The following is a 24,094-nucleotide window of genomic DNA, read 5'->3' as shown; positions in this document are numbered from 1 at the left end:
GAAATAATCTGTTTCCAGAGCAGCTACCTATCAGCATCCTGATTTAATTTGTGTATTACAACTGCATATTGCAGCTCTTCAGTTAGAGAGTTTTCCAACAGTGGGTTTTTTTCACTGATGTTACCTGGCTTCTGTTAAAGTAGTAGTAGTCTTTTTTTAAGTGCTGTAAATACATGAAAATGTCTCTGCCCTGGAGCATGCAAAAACTAAAGAGAGTAGGAAACTGAAAACTTACTTCCATTTTATAAATTTTAGTGTCAGTTCTGTTGCATCAAAGTTAAGCTGTTTTTAACACATTCATGCCATAATCATAATTTGTGCTAAGCAGCTAGACTAGTATTTCTGTATAGTTTCTTTAAGAATCCTGTTTCATTTTGGCTAAAATCTACTCTTTAAATGTAATTAGAATAATTATTATTGGAAGTTGGCCAAAAAACTGTTATTGTAGCCCAGAGTCTTATTCCCTGCTCATCCGTATTTAGACGTAATTACAGATTTATGTGATCATAAAATTGACAGTAGTTAGGAATGCTCTGGGTTCATAATTGTTGTCCCATCTAAATATTGGAAGTACTGATGGACTTCAGGTGATTTGAATTTTTTCCTTTTTTTTTTCCTTTGGCTGCAGCAATAGGTTTTATATAGGATGTCTGAAATAAAGCCTAACCCTGAAACCAATTAATTTTCATGTAATTGGGAAATCTGAATATCATTCTTTTCCCCAAATCATCCCAGTTTAATTTTGTTAATTTTTACAGTATACCTAAGTATTTTCAGTCTTTTGCTTCTTTTTTTTTTTTTTAAGCTTTATATTGTAGTAGACTTGTTCCTTTTTATTTTACCTCTCCTTTCACAACAATCTTGCCGTGGTGCATTAAAGATCTTGCACAATCAATGCTGGGGGAAGAAAGTAAGTCTTTGGTCTACTATGGTGTGTATTTGTATCCTCTATGTCAATTTGTTACTGCAGGTTAGTTCCTGTATTTGTGCTTTAAGCTTGGGTCAGTTGCATTATTTAATGTCCTGAAAATTTGGAGTGGCAAATCTGTGTAATTGCTTGTACTTACCGTTTTTCTTTCTCATGACCTCAAGCTAAGGCAAGAATGTTGTGCACGTTTCTTGTTTGTGTGTTCTGTTTCTTTACTCATACTAAGGGTTGATAGTTACTATAACTACCTTTGAATTGTTTATTGAAGGTGGTCACTTTGTTCCTGCCGATGAACATTGTTTCCGTGAAGAACTTTTGGCCAAATTCCTATACTGGCTGATGGATACCTATGTTGTTGAGTTACTCAGATCATTTTTCTATATCACCGAGACCATGTTCCAGAAAAACATGCTCTTCTACTACCGAAAGCTTATTTGGGGCAAGTTACAGAACATTGGAATTAGGTAATACTAGAAAACTAATTAAGTATTAATGGATAGATATGTAGAAATCATGTGTTTTGTAGTGTAAAGTTACATTTCTGCTTTGATTTATTGCCCATTTATCCTCCTTTTGTTTGCCTCATTTCCCAAAGGAAAATTCAGCCTGTGACCGTAGCATACACAGTTTGTAGTTTCAGAAATATTTTGTGTGAGAAAACTGATTCAAATTTAGACTTCTTTATTAGAAGAGACATCTTTGCAATAACAAAATCCGTTATGAAGAGGATTTTGTTTTGATAAGTCTGTATTTTACACCTTTTAACAATGAGTAAAGCATAGTGGTAGAATCCCAAGGTAACCTTGTGAAGGTTCATTTTAAAAATACTCAATTTGCTTCAGCTACTTTAATTTAGAAACAGCAAAACCAAAACCAAGGCTCTGCTGAAATTCTGTAATACTCTGTTCATAAAAATCAGACAGTAGCCTGGTGACTTTAGGGTTTTTTTTTTTTCAAGGTTAAGGGATTTAGAAGCTGCAGCTCCTTTTGTAGTACAGCTGGAATTCCATGCTGGTTTTTTTGGTCCTAAAAATGCATGCATGTATTTAAGTTGGGGCATTATTTAAGATTAAATTTTAAACAATTAAGTGTTAAAATAGGAAAGGCAATTTTAATGAACAGTGTTGTGCACCCATCTCCGTAGTTCACATCTTTCAGATTTTCATTATAAATTGCTGGTGTCTGAGAGAGCTTTGGAACTGCGAAAAATTAGCATACTTTGTCTTGTGTTTTAGTGGCTATTTTATATGGTAAACCTTTTGCTTTTGCAGTGATCTCTTGGTCCACAATGTTACGTGTGATTTTTTTCCCCTCCTGCCCCGTCACTCCCTGATTTCAGCATTGATTTCTCCAATGCCATTCTTTGCATTTGTGTTTGCACTTAACGGAGTCTTGATGTTGTTTGCAGTTGTAGCACAGAATATGCACTTTAAATAGTAGTGGTAGAATGTAATTTTCAGTCCCACACATTCTGTTTGTCTTGTCTTCAAACGAACAGCTGTAGTGTTGCAATTAGTGTTTTATGGAGTTTTAATGTACTTAAAGACTATTTTTTGGCACAAAATATGATCAAGTACTGACATTTACATACTAGAGCTATAATAAAAATAATAATAGAAGTAGTAAATAATAGATTTTTAGTGGGGTTTGTGATTAAAGGAAAACAACTTGGGATTTAGCTCTTTTGTCCCTTTTCCCAGTTTCCCAGAAAAGCCCAATGTGTAAGGACAAGGTGCTTTGAACTCAAGAGACCCTAATCTAGAGTATCATTTCTTCTGATTTCCTCACCTGGCAGGAAGCCCCTTCTCATCTTTGGCTTGGAAGGTCCCTAAGATGCAGGGTATTGGAAGCTGGAGAAACATCCCAAAGAAGTGCTGCTGCATGCTTGTCAAAGGCGTGTTCTAAGAACAGGATGTTTGCTCTTGGCTGCGGGAGTCCTAGTTTGTAAGAACTTCTAGTCTGATCCCAGCAGCTGCAGTTAAGCTTCACTGACAGGGCTTTCAGCACTGCTTTTTCAAGTGTGATGTGTACTCGTGAAGCCACGAGTCCAGCTTCCTGCATTCATGCAGATGGCCAGCTGCCAACTTCACATGGGAGGAGAGAAATTGGGGTTTACAGTTACGGGGGTACAGGTGTTTAGGGCTGCCTTGGCCATTTTGAGCCTGTTCAGACACTGCTCTTAACCAGCTGGTGTTTCCATGCACTGCTGGTGAATCAGTGCCAAAGGCTATTGAGCTGCTTCCATCTTCGCTGGAGGAAGAGTATCTGCGGACCTCTGTTGTTGCCCTCATGGCTGTTTTGTGGTTCAGGTTCTCCTCAGCTGGAGCTGCTCAAGGCAGTTGCTCTGAGCTGGTTCACGGGAAGGCATTGGTAGCCACTGATTCCTGTTGAGTTCTTCTGCATCCTCCTTTGGAGGAAGAGAATGGATGGAACAGGCTGGATTTAGTGGACCTGGACCTTACTTGTGAGCTTGCCTTTGCATTGACTGCACTGTCATTTGGGAGTAAATCCTCATCTTGAAGGACTGTCCTTATGAGTAGATCATCCTGGGCAGAATCCCACTCAAGGATATGGAGCACGGTTCTGTGAGGGGCCTTGGTTCTGTATATTAGCCTTGCTGTATTGGTGGAGGTCAGAGTGTGCTGTCATTGTACACAGACAACTTTGTATTCATTTTTGAAGCTATATCAAACTTCATTCCCCAAATTAAAAGCAGGATTACTAAGAAAAATATTTTATGCTACAGTTACTTCAAGTTACATAGCCTGCAGAATTTAAAGTTGTGTTTCAAAAATAATGAACCCAATGTTGTGGTGACAGCACCTATTTTCTTAAGGCTCATGCCCTTGCCACACACAGTGGCTGCTGAAGATTAAAAATGCTGCAGAAATTCTGAATCTCTCCCATCAGATGGAGGTGAGATGTCAAAAGACAGCAGGACCATCTAGTCAAGTTCCTTCAAGTTGCAGTGCTTAACAGCACTGTGGGTGCCAGTGAGGGCAGCATGGTTCAGTGGCTGCTAGATTAGCACATATTCAAAATCATTAGCACTGCCATAAATGCCACGACATAAGCAATGAATGTTGCTGTAGGCACAATGGCATCCAGTTCCACAGCTGGCCAGAGGTAGGAGTGAAGATCTGCCAGTAACGGGCCTTTGACTTCACTTTCAAAGGAAATAATATTTTTTAAAATAAGGATAGAGGTTCATTGGGGTTTTTTTCCCCTCCAGTCTTGAATGTGAGCTGTAAAGAGATGGAGATTTGATCCTTAAATTGTTTCTGTTGAACTGGAGTTACTTGTTTTTGTCTTGGTTATTTGCCTAATAGTATAGTAGATGATGTTTTATGTGTTCAGCAAGGAATTAATTCTATAAATAATAGTTATCCCTCACTGTGGAAAAGCAGTCATTTCTGCTTTCCTTTGGGCAGCATCTGTACCAGGAATTTAATTTCAAATTTTGAATATAAATGCTCAAAACTTTTTCATTACCTCAACTCCCTGGCCCTGCATGCTACTATCCCTTCTAGGTATCATGCACTGTATCCCTCAGACCCGGAGTCCCAAGCAGCTGGATCATGAGCTTGTATTTGAGTTGTATAGGCATACAAAAGAGAAGTGTTTGTGTGCCTCTCTTACCTGCATTCTTGGCTTCTCAGGTGTCTCTTAGAGCATCTTTACCAGGTTTCCACCATTCACCCACTGCCTTTTGTAATAGTGTAGCCTCCTTTTGCTAAACCAGCCTGCTGGATTATGTGGGTTGTAAAAAGTCTTCATGCAAATTTAGATTGATGTCCCGTCTTTTGTGAGGACTTGGAAATTGCCTCACCTACTTCCCAGGGTAATATCATAACCACTAGTCTGTAGGGCACATTTTGTCCGTCTGAACAATACAAGCAGTGCAGGAGATTGATCCAGGTCTTTTATGTTGCAGGTAGGGTACTTTAACATTGCATCTTAAGTAGAAACAAGGGCTTTTGCTCCACCACCATTTCCTGATTCATTGTATGGAAAAGTATTGATTTTGATGAAGCTGCATAGAACTGTAAATCCTGAGGGGGGATCTGGGAGGAAAACACATTTCCCGTTAAGGTGAACTTGGGAAGCTCAGAACCTGTGACTTAAGCGCCTTTAACGTTCTTCGTTATTTTCTGCTGTTCATTTCAACTGACAGCTGCTCATCAAAGCCCTGGATACCTAAAGCCCTTATGTTGTCTGTGTATCCTAGCACCTTAGTTAGCTGTAACTCCTAGTAAGTGGTAGATCTCCTAATTGTTGGGAGTAGAACAGCCCATTACTCTTTGTAAGTCCTTCCCAGGAGCTCTCTTAGAATAGTTTTCAGAAGGTTCTTTTCAACTTTGTTAATGTCTTTCAAACTTCTGAAACCATGAGCAATATCCAACTTCCCGTTTCTTGCATAAAACATATGTCAAAATTTTCATATGTATTCCACTAATTTGTGCTTAAATTTTAATTTGTTAAAAGGGGTTTTTATTTGCATTGAGCAGAAATGTGTGGTCTCTTACTGTATTACTTTGTCATTAAGATACTGTGATACTGTTCTGAAATTCAGAATTTCATGTCAGTTTCTGCAGAGGTTAGTATTTGTATTGTCTTAGAAAAATGTTTGGCTTTAGTTATCATAAAGACATTGAATGTTTTGTTTTCTGCCTTTCCTGTTGCTTACACTAAGTGTGTATTTGTATTTTAGAAACCATTTTGTCAAAGTACAGCTACGGCCTCTGTCTTCAGAGGAGATTGAAACTATCCGTCAAAAAAAATTTGTTCCTGTGGCATCAAAGCTCCGGTTTATTCCCAAACCAAATGGGTTGAGACCCATAGTAAAAGTGAGCGGTGTTGTCGAACCACAAGCACTCAGCAGGGAAAGCAGAGAAAAGAAGGTTTTTATTTTCTTCATTGTTTTATGTGCATTTGATGTTGGTAACTAATAAATGGAGTAAGGACTTTTGTTACACAAAACTAGTTTTAACATGGTGCACTGTAACATTCTAATCAGAATGGCTGAATGGGTCTGTTGCAGCTTAGCTTCTCCCTTTCCAATGCTTAATTACTACAAGCCTCCAGTTCCAGAATCACAAACTTCTGTTTGCAAACCTGTCTTTAGGAAATGAGCCCAATAGAATGATGCAACTTGTAAGGTAATCCCGTTTTCTTGGTATGGATGAGTCTGGCCTGTTGGGATTTGCCTGAATACTGATGGGTGCATGTTGATCTGTGAAACTGTCTGTGGAGCCAGTGAACAGTGGTGAGCTGGGTGTGTTACAGAAGAGTGCCTAAGGAAGGGCAAGGAAGCTGGAGCAAGCATGGTAGAGAGACAGGAAGGAAGCTGAGAGTAACTGCAGTATGGGAACAGAGACAGAACACTCAGTGCACAGAATAATCTATTTAACAGGGCAGTTAACTGGAAGACATAGTGGCAGCCCAGTTTCACCATCTTGCATGGCTGCATAAATTGCTTTTCCTTAAGGCTGGGTCTCATTCACAAGATTGAATGTTCCCCAGGTGGGTGAGGTGTCAACAGCTTCATAGCACTTTCTGTTCACGCTATGTGATCGCAGACCAGATAAAAAGAGCATCAGCTAAAAGCACATAATATTCCATATTATGGTGTTTACAGAGCTAATCAACCTGCACGACTTCAGTGCTGCTCTGATGTGCTTGACTATCCCCACAGCTGAGTTAAATCTTAGCTCAATTACTTGGATAAAGTACCTCCAGAAGCCCAGCTGATGGTGCAGCTGGAGTTAGCATAAAGTCTCAGAGCACACCTTCTGTTTGCTATTCTTGTTGCTGTCATTATCTCCAGCAGAGAGAATGAATGATATTTAAGAAGTTTTTTTCAGATCAATGGTGGTTTTATTTTCTGGCATTTATCTATTTATCACTCTAACTATTACACCTTGATTTCCAAGAGTCAAGTATAGGAACAAAAGCATTTTCCATAGGATGTAACTGTACCAAAATAAAAATCTCTGAGACTGTTTTGTCACTTTGAAGTAGTTACTGCAGTGATATTCGGGCTTTCTGAAAGCTTCAGTTGAACAAAATAATATAGTAGATACATAAATTTAATCTCAAACTTCATGTAAATTTGTTATCTTTACATTGCACAGAATTTAATGTGTTTCAACATAGTTTAAGGTGATTTTCTTTGGTCTCTTTAGATGAATCATTACAACACTCAACTGAAAAATCTGTTTAGTGTGTTAAATTATGAACGGACTATAAACGCCAGTTTTATAGGCTCTTCAGTGTTTGGGAAAGATGATATCTACAAGACATGGAAGCAGTTTGTTACAAAGGTTCTTGAATCTGGTGGTGAAATTCCTCCTTTCTACTGTGTAAAGGTATGTATTTTTAATTAGATATTTAAACTAGCTTTTCAAAACCAGCTTGTGCAGATACTTTTATAACTGTATTAGCTGTGACCTGACTGCATAATTATTTCTTTTTCTAAATAAAATTTTGTGCATACCTAACAGACTCTGGTTAGTTTTTTGATGGGGGTGGTTGATTGCTTTTTGTGGATGGGTGTCGCTGCAGTAGAGCTTCCTTTACTTGGGTGTTTTTCTGTCCACTTTTTTGTCATGTAGGAGCTCTCACTTCTATACATGTGCTGAATTTTTTGCAGTTACATTTAGCTGGGTATCAAAGTGGGAGAAAGATACAAGCTCAGGTAGGCTTTTGAGCCATATGAAAATCAGAAAAAACATCCTATGTGCATTTGAATAAATTCACTGTCTCTTAAAAAATTGGTCTTTTCTATCTCAGTGTCATTAGTTTCTGTTGAAAATGAACACATGACTTCTAGTTGGTGTCTTTCCAATAAGTTTCTTCTCCCACTTTGAAAAAATCAGTGCTTGTTGTAACCCACTATTTGAAGGAGTTTGTTCTTCACACTTTCGTCAGTTCTGTCTAGCAGACAACATTTTGTTTGATTTCAGTTCATAGCTTTGAACTGGGGCAATGTATACAGAAATATGTAAATTACACAGATTTATGTGTATTATAGGGGGGCTCCTTTCTCATCTCTCATAAGTCGCTTGTCATCCTGCCCTGAAATAACTTTCGTAATTTTGTCTTGTTATCTTTCAAGCCAAAGGGTAATGTCATTGACATAATTTGTGTATAATAACCCTAAGATTGTTGCTTCTACAGGAATTTTTCAGTTTTGACTATGACAAGTAAAAGCAGAGGTAGGTTTCCAATATGAGGCCTGGGAAAGGTAAAATATGTAGGTTTGCAGCTTTCCAAAAGTCTAAGATGTCCTTTCCATGGCCATATGGTGAGGAAAGTTTCTTATAATATTTAAACATAAAAATATCAGCTATTAACTTAAATGATTGAGGGTTCAGTGTTAGATTTAGGGTTGCATATGGTATAATCTTCTGTTAATAATAAGAATTGTGCTAAAACTGATGATTTGCATATCCCTTCTAAGGGAATACTTGATGAGTGGGGGAAGATTTTTCAGGTAAGTGGCGAGTTTTTATTTTGTCACAAATTTGGCCTAAGTGATGCAATAATTTTACTCCCATGTGATCTATCCTTCAGCCTTGCTTATGTACTACAGCAATACTTTTTTTATACTACCACAATGTTCACAACAACATTGCTGAATATGTAGTGGAAGATATTTCTTCTATTTCAGGCTGATGTGTCCAAGGCTTATGATGCCATTCCTCACAAGAAACTTGTGGAAGTGATTTCGCGGGTCCTGAAGCCTGAGAAGAGAACTGTGTACTGCATACGGCGCTATGCTGTGATTATGATTACCCCAAGTGGAAAAGCCAAGAGGCTCTATAGGAGACATGTATGACTTCCTGATTTCTTCTGTTTGCTGTTATAAACTTACTTTGGTCCCAGGAAAAGTCTTCCTTTATAGCTTTCTTTACTCACAATTTGAATTGGTTAAGTACTTAATAAACCCTTTTTTACTACTGTTAGATATTTTCCAGAGGTAGAAAAGTTTCTTTTTCGCCCACACCTTTTAAAGTTTTTACTCACAATTAGTAAAAATAGAGATAAATGTGTCATGGAAATAGAGATTTGTGAGTGAGACATTTCATTTTAACAGTAGATGAATTGTTGGATTAAAATAACAGAATAAGGCTAGTCCTTTGATCTCCACTGAATAAAAGAAGTCAGTTACTGAATTTTCCACTGCTTTCATCATTTATTTCTTTACAATTTAAACAATTACACAGGTTTCTACTTTCAAGGACTTTATGCCAGACATGAAGCAGTTTGTGTCCCAGCTTCAGGAGAATGCCTCATTGCAAAATGCAATAGTAGTTGAACAGGTGAGTTTTGTGAGGCTTCTTTTCAACTGAAAAAGAAAGAATTAGAGGAAGATTGGGATTTTTATTGGTTTGTACATGTTATGTGGTTGCATTATCTCTTGTCTAGTTACCCAGCACCTTCTCTAGAAAGACTTCTGTCAACTCCTCTTTGGTGTTTGTAACAGGCTGTCAGTGTTCAGTGGGAGGAGTGCACCAGGCAGGACATCTGGCAAAAAGTCTGAGACTTGTCCCAGATTCTCATTATTGTCTCAAACTCTTGTTTTAACCAGTGTTTTCTTTCCCTTTTCTAATTTCATTGTTTCTCGCAACAGTTCTCAAGTGAGAAATTAACTGTCTATTAAAGAAGGGCTTCAGCACTTGCTATCTCCAAAACCTACAGAAGTAAGAATGAGCAAAATGTATTATACGCTAAGTAGCTAAGGATGTGGCATCTTGACTTATTTTAAGGATTACCTGTCAAGGTTGATGAAAATGAACTCTTCTTTAGGGGAGTTAAGTGCAACACAAACAAGATCAACTCTTAAAGTTTTTGTTTAAAGAGATTTCTTGCTTTCAGTGAATTAAAATTTGAATTAAAATACAAAAATTACATGTATTTTAAATTTACTGACTGATGCTTTGTTGTGAGAAGAAGGCATGCTTCTGTTTTAATTCTTGTGATTCAAGTGTTTGTTCTCAAGACTTCCTTCTGTGCAAGGAGCATGACAAAGGCATAGATGTAGCTGATATGCTCAGTCTTTTTCTATTATGGAATCATGGGGTTCCATAATAACAACCTACAGCATCTCCTGAGCATCAAATGAGCAGACAGGTATGTTCTTTCAGGCTAATAATTCCTCTTTAAATTTTTCTTTTCTAAACCTGGCAGTGGAAAATGACAGGGTTGACAAAAGGTGATTTCTAACATACAAGTAAAATGATCTTGTGTATCTGTGGACATAGGAGTAGAATATATGGTGTGCCTGGTGTACAGTTCCAGTATCCTACAAAAATAAGAAAGTCTAATGAAAAAGGAAACTAGCTGGACGTCTCATGTAAAAGTACATTTTGCACATTTTTTCGAACTGATTTAGAAAACTGTGCTAGATATTGCATGAGCAACAGCCTTCTATTTAAAACTATTTTACATTTGAAAACAATTTGTGTGTTGCTATTTTCAAAGAATAGAGTATTTTGAGAAAAGTGTTGTGTCAGGCTGGGTGTCTGTACCACAGGTACATCACGTTACCTTTTCAATGCAAGCAATCAAAAGTTGGCTCTATCAAAAGTTGGGTGCATTTGTCTGCTGCCTAATCTATGCAAGTAATAAGTAATTTTATTTTAATTTGAATGAAGTCATTGTTAAAGTTATTTAAATTGTTGTAAATGGATTTTTTTATCAAACAGTTTTTAACAAAATGTTCCATAAATATTGGGTGTACAGTCATGCATGGAAGTGTTGGTAATACCTGGCAAAGTGTGTGTTTTGCAGCAGAATGGGCAAGTAAGTGTATCTCAACTTGGGGAACTGTACAGACCGTGACATACAGAAATTGTCCTACAGGATAGAAAATGGCCAAAAGAGCAGAGGTCTTATACATTGTAATAATCCAGTATATTATGCCAGCACTTTAAAAAGTGTGTTTAGATGTTATGTTTGATTTCTCCTAACACAAAACAAAAAAAACCCAACATCCAACAAAAAATTAACTTGTTGGATGTGAGCAGCTTTTTAGTATGTGTGTTCACATTTTTCGTTTAGGATTTATCTTTTCACTTACTTCGGGGTTTGAGCTGCTACAGTCCACTTTTTTAAAGATTTCTGTGTGTCTTCAAAGTTGTAGTGTGTTTTTCATTTCATTTCATTTTCATTTCATTTCAAATGTTTTGTCACATTTTTAGAGCTTAACTTTCAATGAGACAAGTTCCAGCCTGTTTAATTTTTTCCTTCAAATGATACATAACAGCATCCTGGAGATTGGGAACAGGTAAAAAAGAAACTAGTTATTCTTTGTATAGCATGTTTGGTTTGTTTGTTTTCTGTTAAGAGGATACCTTTAATTGACTCTATGGACTTTCGATAGCTGTCTTTTAAAGATTTCTATTTCATGTTAATTTGAAATTTGCGTATCAGTTTAAGCTCCAAAAAAGCATGATGAGTTTAGAAACAAATTTATATTGAATAAAATTTCTCTTTCCTACCTGGATGATGTTAACTATACACAATGCATTATTCCATAGAATATGGAATAACCTTCATAATTTATTATTCCATAGAATATGGAATAACCTTCATTTAAAACTGCAAGTGTAATTCAAAAGGAAAGTACTTTAAAATGGTGGGATCCATAGTGTGAGCAAAAGCAAGGGTAACATCCAAGTAATCATGCAAAAGCCTTGTTAATTATTTCTCTGTAGTGCAAAATTAAACCTTTTCTGCATGGTTTTGCTATTTGGCAAGTTGCAATAAAAATAAAAGGCAGTAGCAACAGGAATTAAAATTATTGGCAACTCCAAAATTAAGAATCAGATGTTACAGAAGGTGGTAGTGCAGGTTTCTTCTTGTGTTGGTAGAGATACTGACTTGGTATTTGTATTTTGCCTCTAGGTGGCAAATGTGTACCATGTCTGAAAAAGGAAGTATTTACGTGATCTTTATTTGTAAATTCAGAGTGATGTATCTTAGAATTAATAGCTTCTTGCTCTGGAAAAAATACCTTTGTTTTAGAAAACTTGTTTTAGAATCTCACAGGACTGAGGGAGAGTGAGAAAAGCTTTCAAGGAGTCACATAGAAGAGTGTTTATAGTTTTTTCTAGTATTGGTGCTTATGCTCCCTTTGGCAGGATTATAAGACTGCTCTTGTAGCATACTTTAATAATGACTAACCAACGTGAGTATGTTTCATGGAATTTTAATGGTTTCCAAGGAAGCACACACTGGCAAAACCAGCTTCATACGTTTAAATTCTGTCACAACTTGACTGAAAAATGCTGTTTGTTCTGTTAGCCCTTTTGAGTAGCTTGTTCTCGTTTGTCAGAAAAAACCCGTGTAAGTTTAGTAAATAAATAGACTCTTTTTCTCAAAGAAAAAATCACAATTAGTCAATGCTAATGTGATGTTTTGAGAAAAATGCTGATTGTTGAGCTGGGGGCCTATAAGAAATCTTTTAATACCATTTGATATGTTTATCAAAAGTCTGTAAGAAAATAAAATTACTGCAAGGAAAATTTTCAGATGACTCAAAATGAAAGTACAATCAGTGCTCAAAAGTAGTATGTGGTCTAAATTAATTCTCTTCAGCTTCGCCAAGTCATTAATGGAATAATGTGAAATGGACATTGTAGTATCTCACTGCTTCAAAGAAGTGTTGTGAAAATCATTCCCTTGGATTTTTCAAGCCATACCAATTTGGTTTCTGCCAGCATAGAAAATTCTCCCATTTGTTTAGTGTACAAGAACACTTCTCTTGAAGCTGTCACCGTAAGATGTAACATAAAGAATTAAAAAACTTAAATGAAGGATGTGTCTGCAGCAGAAGGAGGCCTTGGGGTTTGCAGTTAGTTATAAAATTTCATTCATCAAATATCAGTTGTCTCCTGGAGTTTGTTAATACAAAAGGAATATGTGTATTAATGGGGGTTTTTTTCACTGTTAAAGTTAAAACTTCTGGATCTCTATGTAGATTCTTAGAACAAGCAAATTTAAATAAGGCTAACTGGCAAACATACAACATATTTCTTATTGAAACTTATGTTACACTTGGAAAAAAAAGAAAATTTAACAGCTGTTGTGCTCTTGTTGCATGTTTTGATTTTTTGTTTTCTTTTACTCTTTGCTAGGTACTACTTACAGTGCTGTGGAATTCCACAGGGCTCCATTTTGTCAACCCTACTTTGCAGCTTGTTCTATGGAGACATGGAAAACAAACTGCTCAGTGGAATACAGCAGGATGGGTAGGGATGCTTTGTTTTGTGCTCTGTTACCATAATTCATAATGTGTAGTATATGTGTTAGTCATTTTCTGTGATGTTTAATTTTGAATTTCAAGGATTTCCAACTTCATTAGGAGTGTGGTGCACACAGACATCTCTGCAGCTTCAGTGAAACTGTGATGGTTTTTTGGGAGAATTTCCCTGTTACAAGATCGGGAAGAAAATGCTGAGAAGCTTTCCTGTGTCTTTAGTAGGAGATTTATTCTTAGATCCCTGTATTTAGGGATGCTGTAAAGAGTCTGACAAGCTGCTCTTGTACTTCTGAGAAGTTTATGGTTTTGCCTCACTCTTTCCCGCATCATCTGTGGTCTTTTCACCTCAGACAAGATGAGATGTTTATTACAGACTTCCTGATACTCCAGGCTTCTGCCTGAGGGCTTTCCAATCCACCATCGGTAAATCTTAACATTTTATCAAGGTCACATCTTTATAGCAGATTTTTTATGAGGAATGTTGGTTCTTGTTTGAAGTCCTGTGTGACTTTTGGTAAATCTTCTTAGTCTTTCTGCCCAGCGCGTGTGCTTGCTCCTTAGGAGCTTGACAGAAAGCTAGCCTGATAAAACCTTTGTCTCTTTGTTAGGTGTAAAAATTTTGAACTTCCTTTTACCTTTGTATGAACAAATCCCCAACTGAATCCTGGATTAGGGTATTTAGTCATGAGCTGGACCCTGAAACTTGTTTGTGTTAAGACATCTCCCTTCATTGCTGTGAATTCTTTCCAAAGCAAGAAAAAACAACTGGATGGCAGTACTCCACACAGGTAGATGCTCTAGTGATGTGAGCTGTCTGTTGCTTTCAAAGGGGGGTGTTCACAAAACTGAAATTATGAAACTGGTTCAGAAGAACGCACTCTTCAGTGCGTGTCTGTTGAATGATCTTGACAATTTAATGTGTCCTTTTAAGTCAGGAGAATAAGGTGGTTATTGACTTGGCTGGGCCAAGGTGCAGCTGATCTGGTCATAGTGATGGCAGTACTCTTGCTTTGAAGATGAGACTGTACATCATCATCTCCAGAGCTGCTTCTCTGTGATCTGCTAGGCAGGATTTACCATAAAAACCTGGGCATGCTTGGGGTCTGAATTCTGTTGGAAAAGAAAATTCCAGCCTTTACAGTGGTAGATGGTATTCCATTTTACATTCAAGCTATGGTTTCATAAACAAGTTATTATGTGGTAAATGAAGATGGAGTTGGAGCCCACCAAGAATCTACTTGTGTACCTGGTCTGGCACCTCTTTTCCTTGTCTTGTAGAGAAAGATACTGCAAATTCTCCCTTGGAAAAGTATAAACCCCTGTATCCAGAGAAGCCACTGTGGAATGGTTTGTCTGTTGTAAATTCCTTTGTGTTTCATCTAGCCATCATCATTGCTTTTTTATTTTATATAATTTTTTCATTTATGTTTAGGAAAGAAGCAGAACTGAGAATTTCTTCATGACTCTCAATTTGGAGTTCATATCGGCCTCTACCACTTTTGAATTAAAATAGGCACATTGTTGCTCTGAAGTGTATGAAAAAACTTTGAAAGGATTACGTATTAAAATCTCTAGTGTTGGTTTCTTTTTTCATTACAGAGTCCTAATACGTCTCATTGATGATTTTTTGCTACTTACACCACATTTAATGAAGGCAAGAACTTTTCTAAGGTAGGCTATTAGAGATGTAGTCTTCAAAGTAGTAAGCATTATTACCTTTTACATAACTCTTTTTCGTCTTTATGCACATAGGTGTATTTGTTTTATGAGTTAACAATCAAGGACTATTTTGGAGCCCTTGGTAGTAGCCTGTGCTTGGGAAGAATCCTAAAGCTACAGTCTTGATAGCCAGTTAAAGATCTGTTGCAGTTCACATGATGGGCGATTCCTGCTTAAGATTAAGTTAGGGACCTACCTACTAACCTTGGTGGAGCTTCAAGCAAAAATTAGTGTTGTGGGCTAACCAAAGCAGCTGACAGTTGTCTTTTAAAACCATTTTCCCTCAAATTTTTAAGATGTTTTCTTTACATTCTCAAAATGTTTTTATTGGGCACTCATGCTGCTGCTTTCTGTTCCCTGGGAAAGAATGCAGCTCTTGTCTGATCCAATATTGCTAAGAATTTTCGGGTCACTAACATTCCATGATAAGTATCTGAAGATCCCAATAGCATGGTAGTATGCAGTTCACACAGAAGTTTTAAAACAGTAATTCTTTCTTGTGCTTCAGAACTACCTTTTCTTTAAAAATTGAATCCTAGAAGAGGCTCCTTACCACGGATAGGAGTGTACAGTCAGTCTTAGGGGAGCTCTGCTGATGCCGAAGTCAATTTAAAGGATCCAAAGGAAGGTCTTGAAGAAAAGCTTAGCATCTGCAGTGTAGTCAGTTGCATCATGCTTTTCAGTTAGTCAGAAAGATGCAGCTCTGTTGTGAGCTTGAAATGTGGTGGAGCAATCAATTAAGTACAGTTTGAAGTATAAATTGTGTGAAATAGGGGATAGTGTATTTTGAAGACTTCATTTGTCCTCATTTCCTTGTCAGAACAGAAATAAATTTCTAGGGATTTGTGGGTTTACAGTTCTGGAAATGATAAATCAAACTAACAGTGAGTGCCTCAAGCTATTAATCTCTGTAATATCTTTTCAACACGATGTCACTTGAGTAGCAGTGCAGATATTGTCCTTCTTGCCCTTTGAAGTTGTCTGCATCTTTGTTCTATATCAACTTCTGCACCAGCTGTGCTGATTTTCTGTAGAGAAGTAGCCTTTTCTGTGAGAGATTTCTGGAACTATTTACAGATCCGGTGAACTCTCTGCCACAAATGGAGTAGTAACAGTTTTTCCTAATGTACTATTAGAACCAGGGGACTCAGTAAATTAGTTTTGAGGACCAGCATTACGACTATGACTCCTCAAGAAGAAGAGCCTACCTCTTCCTCTCTTTAAAAGGATGAAGCCTGAACATAAGTACATTGCCAAGTAAGACAAACTGCTGCCTGTCCATGACACAGCTGATCCAATATGTAGCAGGTAATCAGCAGGCATTCTGGCAGTGAAAACATTCTTAGAGAAAATGTTTCTCTCAAAATTCAAAACTTTTCATCAGATAAATGAGGTTCCTGTTATATGGATTCTCCTTGGTTTTATTTACTTCCAAAAACAATAACTTGTCATCTGTCTTTTTCCAGTGATTTTGATCTCAGAGGTTTCTGTGAGTGTGGTTTATACAGCTTCTTTCAAGTGTTGCATGGCTGATGTGCTTAATTTGCATTAATCTGTAAATTTTTTTCTCCATTATCCTCAAGTTTATTTGTGTTTATTTACCTCTTGTGTCTTCAATTTCTTCATTTCTAATTGTGTTCCTTAACCTAAAGAGTTGTCTGTGGTTCCCTTTATTCTTTGATTTCTGCTCTTGTGTTCAAGATCTTGTCTTGCAGCATGGCACCAGTTTTTTGTCTGCTTTGCTGGGGGGGGGCTTAGCCTAACTGTTTATATCTGTTTTAGGACTCTAGCAACAGGTATTCCTGAGTACGGCCTTTTAATAAACCCAAATAAGACAGTGGTGAATTTTCCTGTTGATGATATCCCAGGATGTTCCAAATTTAAACAACTGCCAGACTGTCGTTTGATCCCGTGGTGTGGTTTGTTATTAGATGTAAAAACACTTGAGGTTTACTGCGATTACTCCAGGTAAATAGAGCTGTGTACTCCAGTGTCAGCGTTACAATATCTCACACATAGTAGGAGAAGCACAAGGGTGTCTTGGGAGTGATGTAGTTGAATTAAATGCCAAAAAGATGGGGATTAATTTGGTATAGACTAGAGTGACTAGCAATCCTTTCAACATCAGAGGTGTTCCCTCTGTACACTTCAGATGGGAAAGAATGTGTGGGGAAGAGAACTTCTCTTTAAACTATCAACCTTGACCATTTACACAAAACAGCCTGAAGTGGCATAGAACTCAGGACAGGATAAAGTATCCTACTGAAAAGTTCTGTAGACCCTTTACATGGACTACTAGAGATAGCATTAGACATTTGCTAAATATTGAAAAGAAAACTGTTTTAACTCAAGGATAATATTTGCTGCATTATTGACCATTTTTAGTATAAACAGCCCTTAAATAAGTGTTTATTAGGAGGAGGTTTTCCACCAATAGTATGGTAAAGTTCTTCAGTAGTCTTCCTAAACAGAAAAGTTTGGTCATTTTAGGAAAGGAATTTTTGTGACATGGTTTCCTATAGCAAAGGATCAAAGTCAACAGCCAAAGAGATTTATTTGCTGACTTCTTAAAAAAAACAGTTTATGTTGATAAGCTCCTGGTCTGGGAGACACTAATCAAAAAATATAGAATTTTTTATGTTGGAAAAGACCTTTAAAATCGAGTCCAACCATTAACCCAGCACTGCCAAGTCCACCACAGTGTTTGTTACAAGGCTTTGCTTTTGATAAGCTTGACTTAAGTAGGTGGAAAATCAGTGTTCCAGAAACTTAGGTGGCTTCAAGCCTAAGCTCCTTCATTGAATGGATCATAGATAAGATGATTGTCACTGGAGTAATTAATAATGTTCTGGCTAGACCATGTGATTAAGAAATACATTTAGTTTGTTTTTAAGGTTATTGATTTGGCTTTTTTTTGCAGGGTGAATTTTTCGGCCCTGAAAAATTATTAGCCCTTAGCTAATACCCTTAATGCCACAGGGCCTAGTCTCCTTCAACTGAATGTAATTATGGTCATCTTTTAGCTGCTGGCTCATTGATTAGCAGGAAATGTCTGTAACATGGGAGGTTAAATGAGGCTTACTTTACAGAATTTCATTTAGTCTATTAGCTCATGGAGTTTAACCACGTTTTTTTACTTTTTTTTTCCTAGTTATACCTGTACCTCTATCAGATCAAGTCTTTCCTTCAACTCAAGTAGAACAGCTGGGAAAAACATGAAATACAAACTGAGTGCAGTCCTCAAACTGAAATGTCATAGTTTATTTCTTGATTTACAGGTGGGAATCTGAAAATGGATGTTTGGCAATATTGTGATTAGTGATGAAGAACATTAAAGCTGCTTTGAGTTCTAACATAAAAAAGTTTATTTTGAGAGGAGATCCACGTAATCTGGAAATGTTGACATCAAATAAAATGTGGAGTCTTCCAGAGGTGATCCTTCACAACATTAACTTAGTTGCATTAAAGAAATCTTTAAAGTTTAACGTAATATGTTTTTTGTTTAGATCTTCAACAAATTCTACTACAACACTAAAATATTCTCATAGCTCTATTTCTGTTCTGTTGTAGATCAACAGCCTTAGAACAGTTCTCATTAACATCTACAAGATATTTTTACTCCAGGCTTACAGGTAGGTCACTGTCGTCTGAAGTGTCAGTATTTCATTACTCTTTCTTGACACATGGAGGAGCTATGAACTAGAAAAAAGCGTGCCACGTAAGTGTGCAGTGTGTGCATCTATGTATGTATGATGTGTGCAGTAGTAAATGTCAGTAGTAGGTCAAGTTATTCTTGTTTAAACACTGTTCTTAAGTAATACTGTTAGTTTTAGGATACAGGGATATATTTGATGTGTGTGTTTAAGGGATACTTCACCAAATGGATTTTCAGTGTCTCGGTCTTGACAGCCGACCTCAAGATAACCAGTCTGTTTTGCTTCAGGAGTATGACAAGAAGCCTTATTAACCATTTTATATTTAGATCAGTTAAATGTTAGCCAGTTTATATTTAGAACTTCGTATCTGTTAAAATCATATAGAACTTTGACCAGTGTAACTTTAGGTAAAGTGAGGTTTCATTCCACCAAGTTAATTGTAGTTTGTTATTGCCAATAACATTTTAATTGCTCCTTAGCTGGTAGTATCTTGGCATTTGTGAGCTGGTCTTGATCAGCAGAGGAAGTGAATGTTTTGAACAAAGATAAGGGAAAGAAATCAAAACTGATAAGCAACTTGGATGAAAATACTAAACTCTTTACATTGAAAACTTTGAATGATTTGCCGCAGCAAGTAATTGGGTTTTTATTGTTTTGACAGAGAAAATGTGGGAGAAGTCCTTCACTCTTCATGGAAATCAGATGTTACTCTTTTGCTGTGCTCACCCTTGTTAGGAAGGGACATTTTAGTTTTATTCTTAAATTCATCTTTGTTCACATTCAAGCTGTATTCTTAGTCCAAGAAGTGTAATTTGGTTTGTGTAGTACAGCACTGATGTGTCCAGCTCTTAAACTTTTGTGTTGTGGGTGATTTAAGATTTTTCTCTGATAGATATGATCACTTAGTTACTTCTGTTTGGTTTTATGGTCACATTCTAACAATGGCCTTTATATGTTACTTAAAATACTGTCCACCATGATAACTGCATGTCAGGTTAATTCAGCCAAAACCTGCAATGCAGCATCGTAGTTAGGTTTATCCTTTAAATATTGAAAATGTCACAGTTTTTTAAAGAGATTGCAATGTGCTGGGTTAATTAAAAATCAACACTGTAATTGGCTATATTCAGCATAAGCAGGATTATAATGCTTGAGTCTGAAGGTAAAAAAAAAAAGTCAGCGGTTTTAAAATATTTTCAAACAGGTGTAAGGAAGCATACGATAGACATAATTTCTATAGAGTTGGCTTCCAAATAGGCAAAGGAGTGAGTATCCTGGTCTGTGGAATAATTTGGAAGTCTATTGTCCTGCATACCTGAACAGAATTTATTGGGGGGGTTTGCTTTGTTTTTTCTTCCTCTCACACTCTGTCATGTAGCTGTTCTCTAGTGGCATGGTCTGTTATAAGGAATTGGTGATGATGTGTAGTTTAATTTTCCCTGCACATGACACAGTTGCTGTCCTCAGAAGAGAATTCTGTTACCAAAGCAGATGGCTTCAAGATCTTCTTTCAGCATAAAATTTAGAAACAAACATCATATATGTCTGGCATTCCAGGAATGTGTATATATGGGACAGGTGTCATGCAGTGACAGTGTTGATACAGCTGAAGACTGTTGGGTGCTTTTAAATGTTGTATAGTCCCTAAGCTGTGTAGTCATAGTTTCACTTAAAATTGCAAATGACTTTTGATTAAATAGGCTGTTTTTGTGAACAGGTTCCATGCCTGTGTTCTCCAACTTCCATTCAACCAGCAAGTTAGAAAAAATCCTCATTTCTTCCTAAGGATTATCTCTCAGACTGCATCATGCTGCTATGCTATCCTGAAAACAATAAATACAGGTATAGGATGTTAATGGCAATGAAGGTAGTGGGTTTGGGTTTTTTTAGACAAGTAACAAATCTTGAATGTGCAGTCTGATGGTGTAATTTTGGGATAAAGATCAGGAATGAATATTGAGAAGTGCATGATAAGAATCATGGTGCATTTTTCTTCTTAAACTCAGTTTTCTGAAGATTGTGTTTCAGGCACTGGTTTTTAGTTTTTCTGTTGTTGTATGAGACTTCATTGACTACACAGGTTTCTAGTAAAAAATCCTGGGGTTATTTTGTAGAAGGAGAGGAGAGATCAGACATACTTCTTAATGCTCGTCATTTTCAGTTACATTATTTTTCCTTTTCTATCTCTAGGGATTGCTGAAGGTAACAAAGGTGTATCTGGCATATTCCCTATTCAGGTAGCAGAATGGCTCTGCTACCATGCCTTCACTGTCAAACTGTCAAATCACAAAGCTGTTTACAAATGTCTGCTTACACCCTTAAAAGTCTGTAAGTATTCAGCTGTTTTTACAGTTTTATCTATGGCTAATTGTAATAAAACTTAGAAACTAATGTATTTTTAAGGTTTTCTCATCCTAAAATATTGTTCTCAGGTGTACATTAACCATCTTTTCTGATTTTATTCAAATTTACTTAGTATAAGTAGGCAGATTAAAATGCTTCTCAGCACTGCGTTTTCTAGAGCCTTTTTCTCACAGGACAATTGATGCTTGACAGTAAGCTTGTGCAGTTCAGAAGGCTTAGTAAGATTGGGGAAATCATGTAAGTATTCTCAGCAGGTGTAACTAAATAAAATATAAATGCTCAAGATTCTATTTTAAAAAATGTAGATTAACAGGCAACTAAATAAACTCCTCCCACAATTTAAACTCTTACCCAAAAAAGTGTCACATGGGTCACTTGGAAACAGAAGCACTGGCTGTGCTGCAGGTGTACTGTTGTAGAGTTGTGGTGTTGGTGTGTCTCTGACACTTCCGTTCGGTGAAAGAAGCTGTCCATGTCCCTCGCCCCTGGGGAGCTCTCTCCTTAAGCAGTTGTGCAGTCTGCCTGCAGGCCAGCCACAGAAATAATAGAATTTTCAGTTTTAAGATATTAGAAGTGGACAGTGAGAGGCTTTCCTGAAGCAGCCAATCCTGTTGATGAATTTAGCTGTGGTGAAGGCCAGACTCTTGATGCTGGCTGTGTAATTGGCACTCTGCTTAGGCAGTTTTGTTATACAAGACCAAGAAATTCTTGGGTTTCAGTCCAGAATAACACCTATTTGATTTGAAATGTATCATAAGCTTCCTTTGATAGCTTCGCTGAGTCCAGTGCCCCAAAAAGAGAGCAGTTCTGCTTTGGAGGGAAATCAGAACATCATCTTGTAGAGAGGGTTACTGCAGACCTAAACATTATGTAGAGATATCAAAGCTAGTTTTAAACATTGTATTTTAAGTTTTGTCTTCTGGAAATCAGGTAGCATGTGTGGATGTCAGAGTAGTCATGACAGGGAAGTCACTGACTTTCAGGTGGGATCCTGTGAAGTTAGCTCAGTATCTCTATATGCTACAGTAATCTGTAGCACAAAGATAAACAAGGCTGGTAAAAGCCCCTGTGTTGACTTAACAGCTGCATTTTTTTGTTGTCATTTTGGAGTTTGTATTGGTTACATAAAACCTATTACCTCTGTAAGATCATGTTGTTGACAGGAATTGATATAAACATGGTTTTTTCTTGTGTCCCTGCACATGCCTTTCCATTACTTTCCATGGGAATCAATATCAAGCTCAGGTTTTGGGGAGGAGGTTCTTCCCACTATTCCCAAACCTATTCAATATCAACATCAGGGGCTTGTCAGTATGAGTTGTCATCATTCTTCAGAGTTAAGTATTTAAAACACAGTTACTGTTTAACATCCCTCCTATTATTTCCAGCGGGGAAAGGAGCAAGAGTCTTTCCTTATCATGATCAGATAGAAATAAATCATCTGTGTCCTTTCCAAATACAGGGCAAATGTTTATTGAGCACTTCTGGCTTTCTGCACCATTGACAATTTTGCCGACTCTGTTTAGTGACGGACTTAAACTGTTGCTAGGATTTTACATGTTCTTCCTAATCTTTAAAAAGTCCTTTTTACTGTCTGTAATTCTGTTGATGGGACATTCAGTCTTTCAAAGTATCTATGATTTAATAGAAGGCCTTATTTGGTGGGTAAAGTTGTTGAACAAATGGGCTTATACTTTTCAAAATATAATGAAGTTCTCAAATCTGTACAAAAAAATGCTGCAAGAACAGAAAGTAGGAGGAATTTGCTCCTTGATTTTCTTTGTTAGTATTTTCACTTATAATTTTGAACCTTTTTATTTGTTAGCCTGATTTAAGGGTGGAAGAATAGTAGCATATTTTATTAGAGGTTTTTTTAATCCCCATATTCCAGGTGTTTCAACTTTTTAGTTGGTTTTAGTTAGTATTGATTTCATTACTTCATTAACATTTTCCCTAAACCAGAATTAATAGTTATTTGCAGTTGTAGTGAATTGTTTCTGATATGTTGGTAGGTAAGATGCAGCTGATCAGGAAGATCCCAGAGGATACTGTGGCACTACTGGAGGCAGTGACAGACACGTCTCTTTGTCAAGATTTCAAAGCTATCCTGGACTGACTGAGGTTTATTTCATAATTTTCCCAGGTTTGAAAATAAATCCTCTGTCTGTAGGTGACTTTTCTTTGTAGTTTCTTTTGGTAGAGTGGACCAAAAGCAAGTTCACTCAGAAGTTTTACGTGTTTGTTGCTCAGATACCATGCCAGGACATAAAAAGAGCAGACAGTTCTGTTAATACTGTCTTGTTTGGGTATTTTGTTGGTGCGGTTTTTCTGTAAATTCACAGGTTGTTTGAAGTAATTTACTTTGTTTTGTTCCATGATTCTCATCTTCTTGATGAAGGAATAATTAAACTATGTTCTGTACAAAATTATTTACTTTCTTGTTTCAGTGGGTTGTCTTGAAGGGCTATGTTTTACTTCTCTGTGTTGCAGACTATTTTATAATAAATTGTCTTGTTAATTGCAATAACGTGTATTTGTTTCCAAGGCCTTTATTTTATAGAAATCTTTAATATGCTGGGTTATGTCACAAAAAACAGTTACCTGCACAGAGCAAATGCATTTCATGGCAAGATGCACAGGCTAGAAATTTTATGCTTTGCAGGTCACAACTAATATACACCAAAATTTCACTGTCCAAGCTGGTTATGTTTGGTGCATGTTTTATTTATTTTGACTACTTTGTGATATTTTTAATACAGTGTTGTACAGAATGATGCTGGTGCATTTATATCTACAAAACAAAAATTCTTGATTAGATAATACACCGAGTATATTGCTTTTCTATTTGCATATCTTTGGCTCTGTAAAAAGAAAATTTTATCAAGGACATATAGTGAGAGAAAAAGGGAGAATGGCTTTAAAGTGATAGTAGGTTTACATTCAATATAAGGAAGAAATTCTTTACTGTGAGGGTGTTGAGATGCTGGAAGAGGTTGCCCAGAGAAGTTGTTGTTGCCTCATCCCTGGCAAATCCCCACCACACAGGGAATGGTAGCACAGCTCCTAGAAGTTGATTTGCAGTATTTCAATCTGTCCATTAACATCATAACTCAGTTCAAAATGTACAGTCAGTCATACAGGTTTGGATTTTTTTTCTTT

General features: G+C 36.9%; 1 protein-coding gene across 2 annotated transcripts in view; it reads left to right on the top strand.

Moving 5' to 3' along the window:
- Positions 1-23,466, top strand: part of TERT (telomerase reverse transcriptase) — a 28,593-nt gene extending 5,127 nt beyond the window's left edge. Inside the window, exons 3-16 of one of the 2 annotated variants that reach the window (XM_032119535.1) lie at positions 1,197-1,392; positions 5,640-5,829; positions 7,114-7,296; positions 8,601-8,762; positions 9,157-9,252; positions 11,134-11,219; positions 13,072-13,185; positions 14,796-14,867; positions 16,698-16,883; positions 18,067-18,193; positions 18,486-18,547; positions 20,289-20,413; positions 20,762-20,899; positions 22,948-23,466. In XM_032119535.1, coding sequence (XP_031975426.1) covers positions 1,197-1,392; positions 5,640-5,829; positions 7,114-7,296; positions 8,601-8,762; positions 9,157-9,252; positions 11,134-11,219; positions 13,072-13,185; positions 14,796-14,867; positions 16,698-16,883; positions 18,067-18,193; positions 18,486-18,547; positions 20,289-20,413; positions 20,762-20,899; positions 22,948-23,051 — 1,841 coding nt within the window. In that variant the 3' untranslated portion in view covers positions 23,052-23,466. The remainder of the gene's footprint in view (positions 1-1,196; positions 1,393-5,639; positions 5,830-7,113; positions 7,297-8,600; positions 8,763-9,156; positions 9,253-11,133; positions 11,220-13,071; positions 13,186-14,795; positions 14,868-16,697; positions 16,884-18,066; positions 18,194-18,485; positions 18,548-20,288; positions 20,414-20,761; positions 20,900-22,947) is intronic. The other variant, XM_032119542.1, reaches the window with a different exon arrangement.
- Positions 23,467-24,094: the final 628 nt, after the last annotated feature.

The sequence above is a fragment of the Corvus moneduloides genome, chromosome 1 (genome assembly GCF_009650955.1).
Source record: "Corvus moneduloides isolate bCorMon1 chromosome 1, bCorMon1.pri, whole genome shotgun sequence".
NCBI classification, from domain to species: domain Eukaryota; kingdom Metazoa; phylum Chordata; class Aves; order Passeriformes; family Corvidae; genus Corvus; species Corvus moneduloides.
Note: the sequence above shows the minus strand (reverse complement) of the source record. Positions and strands in the feature narration are given on the sequence as shown.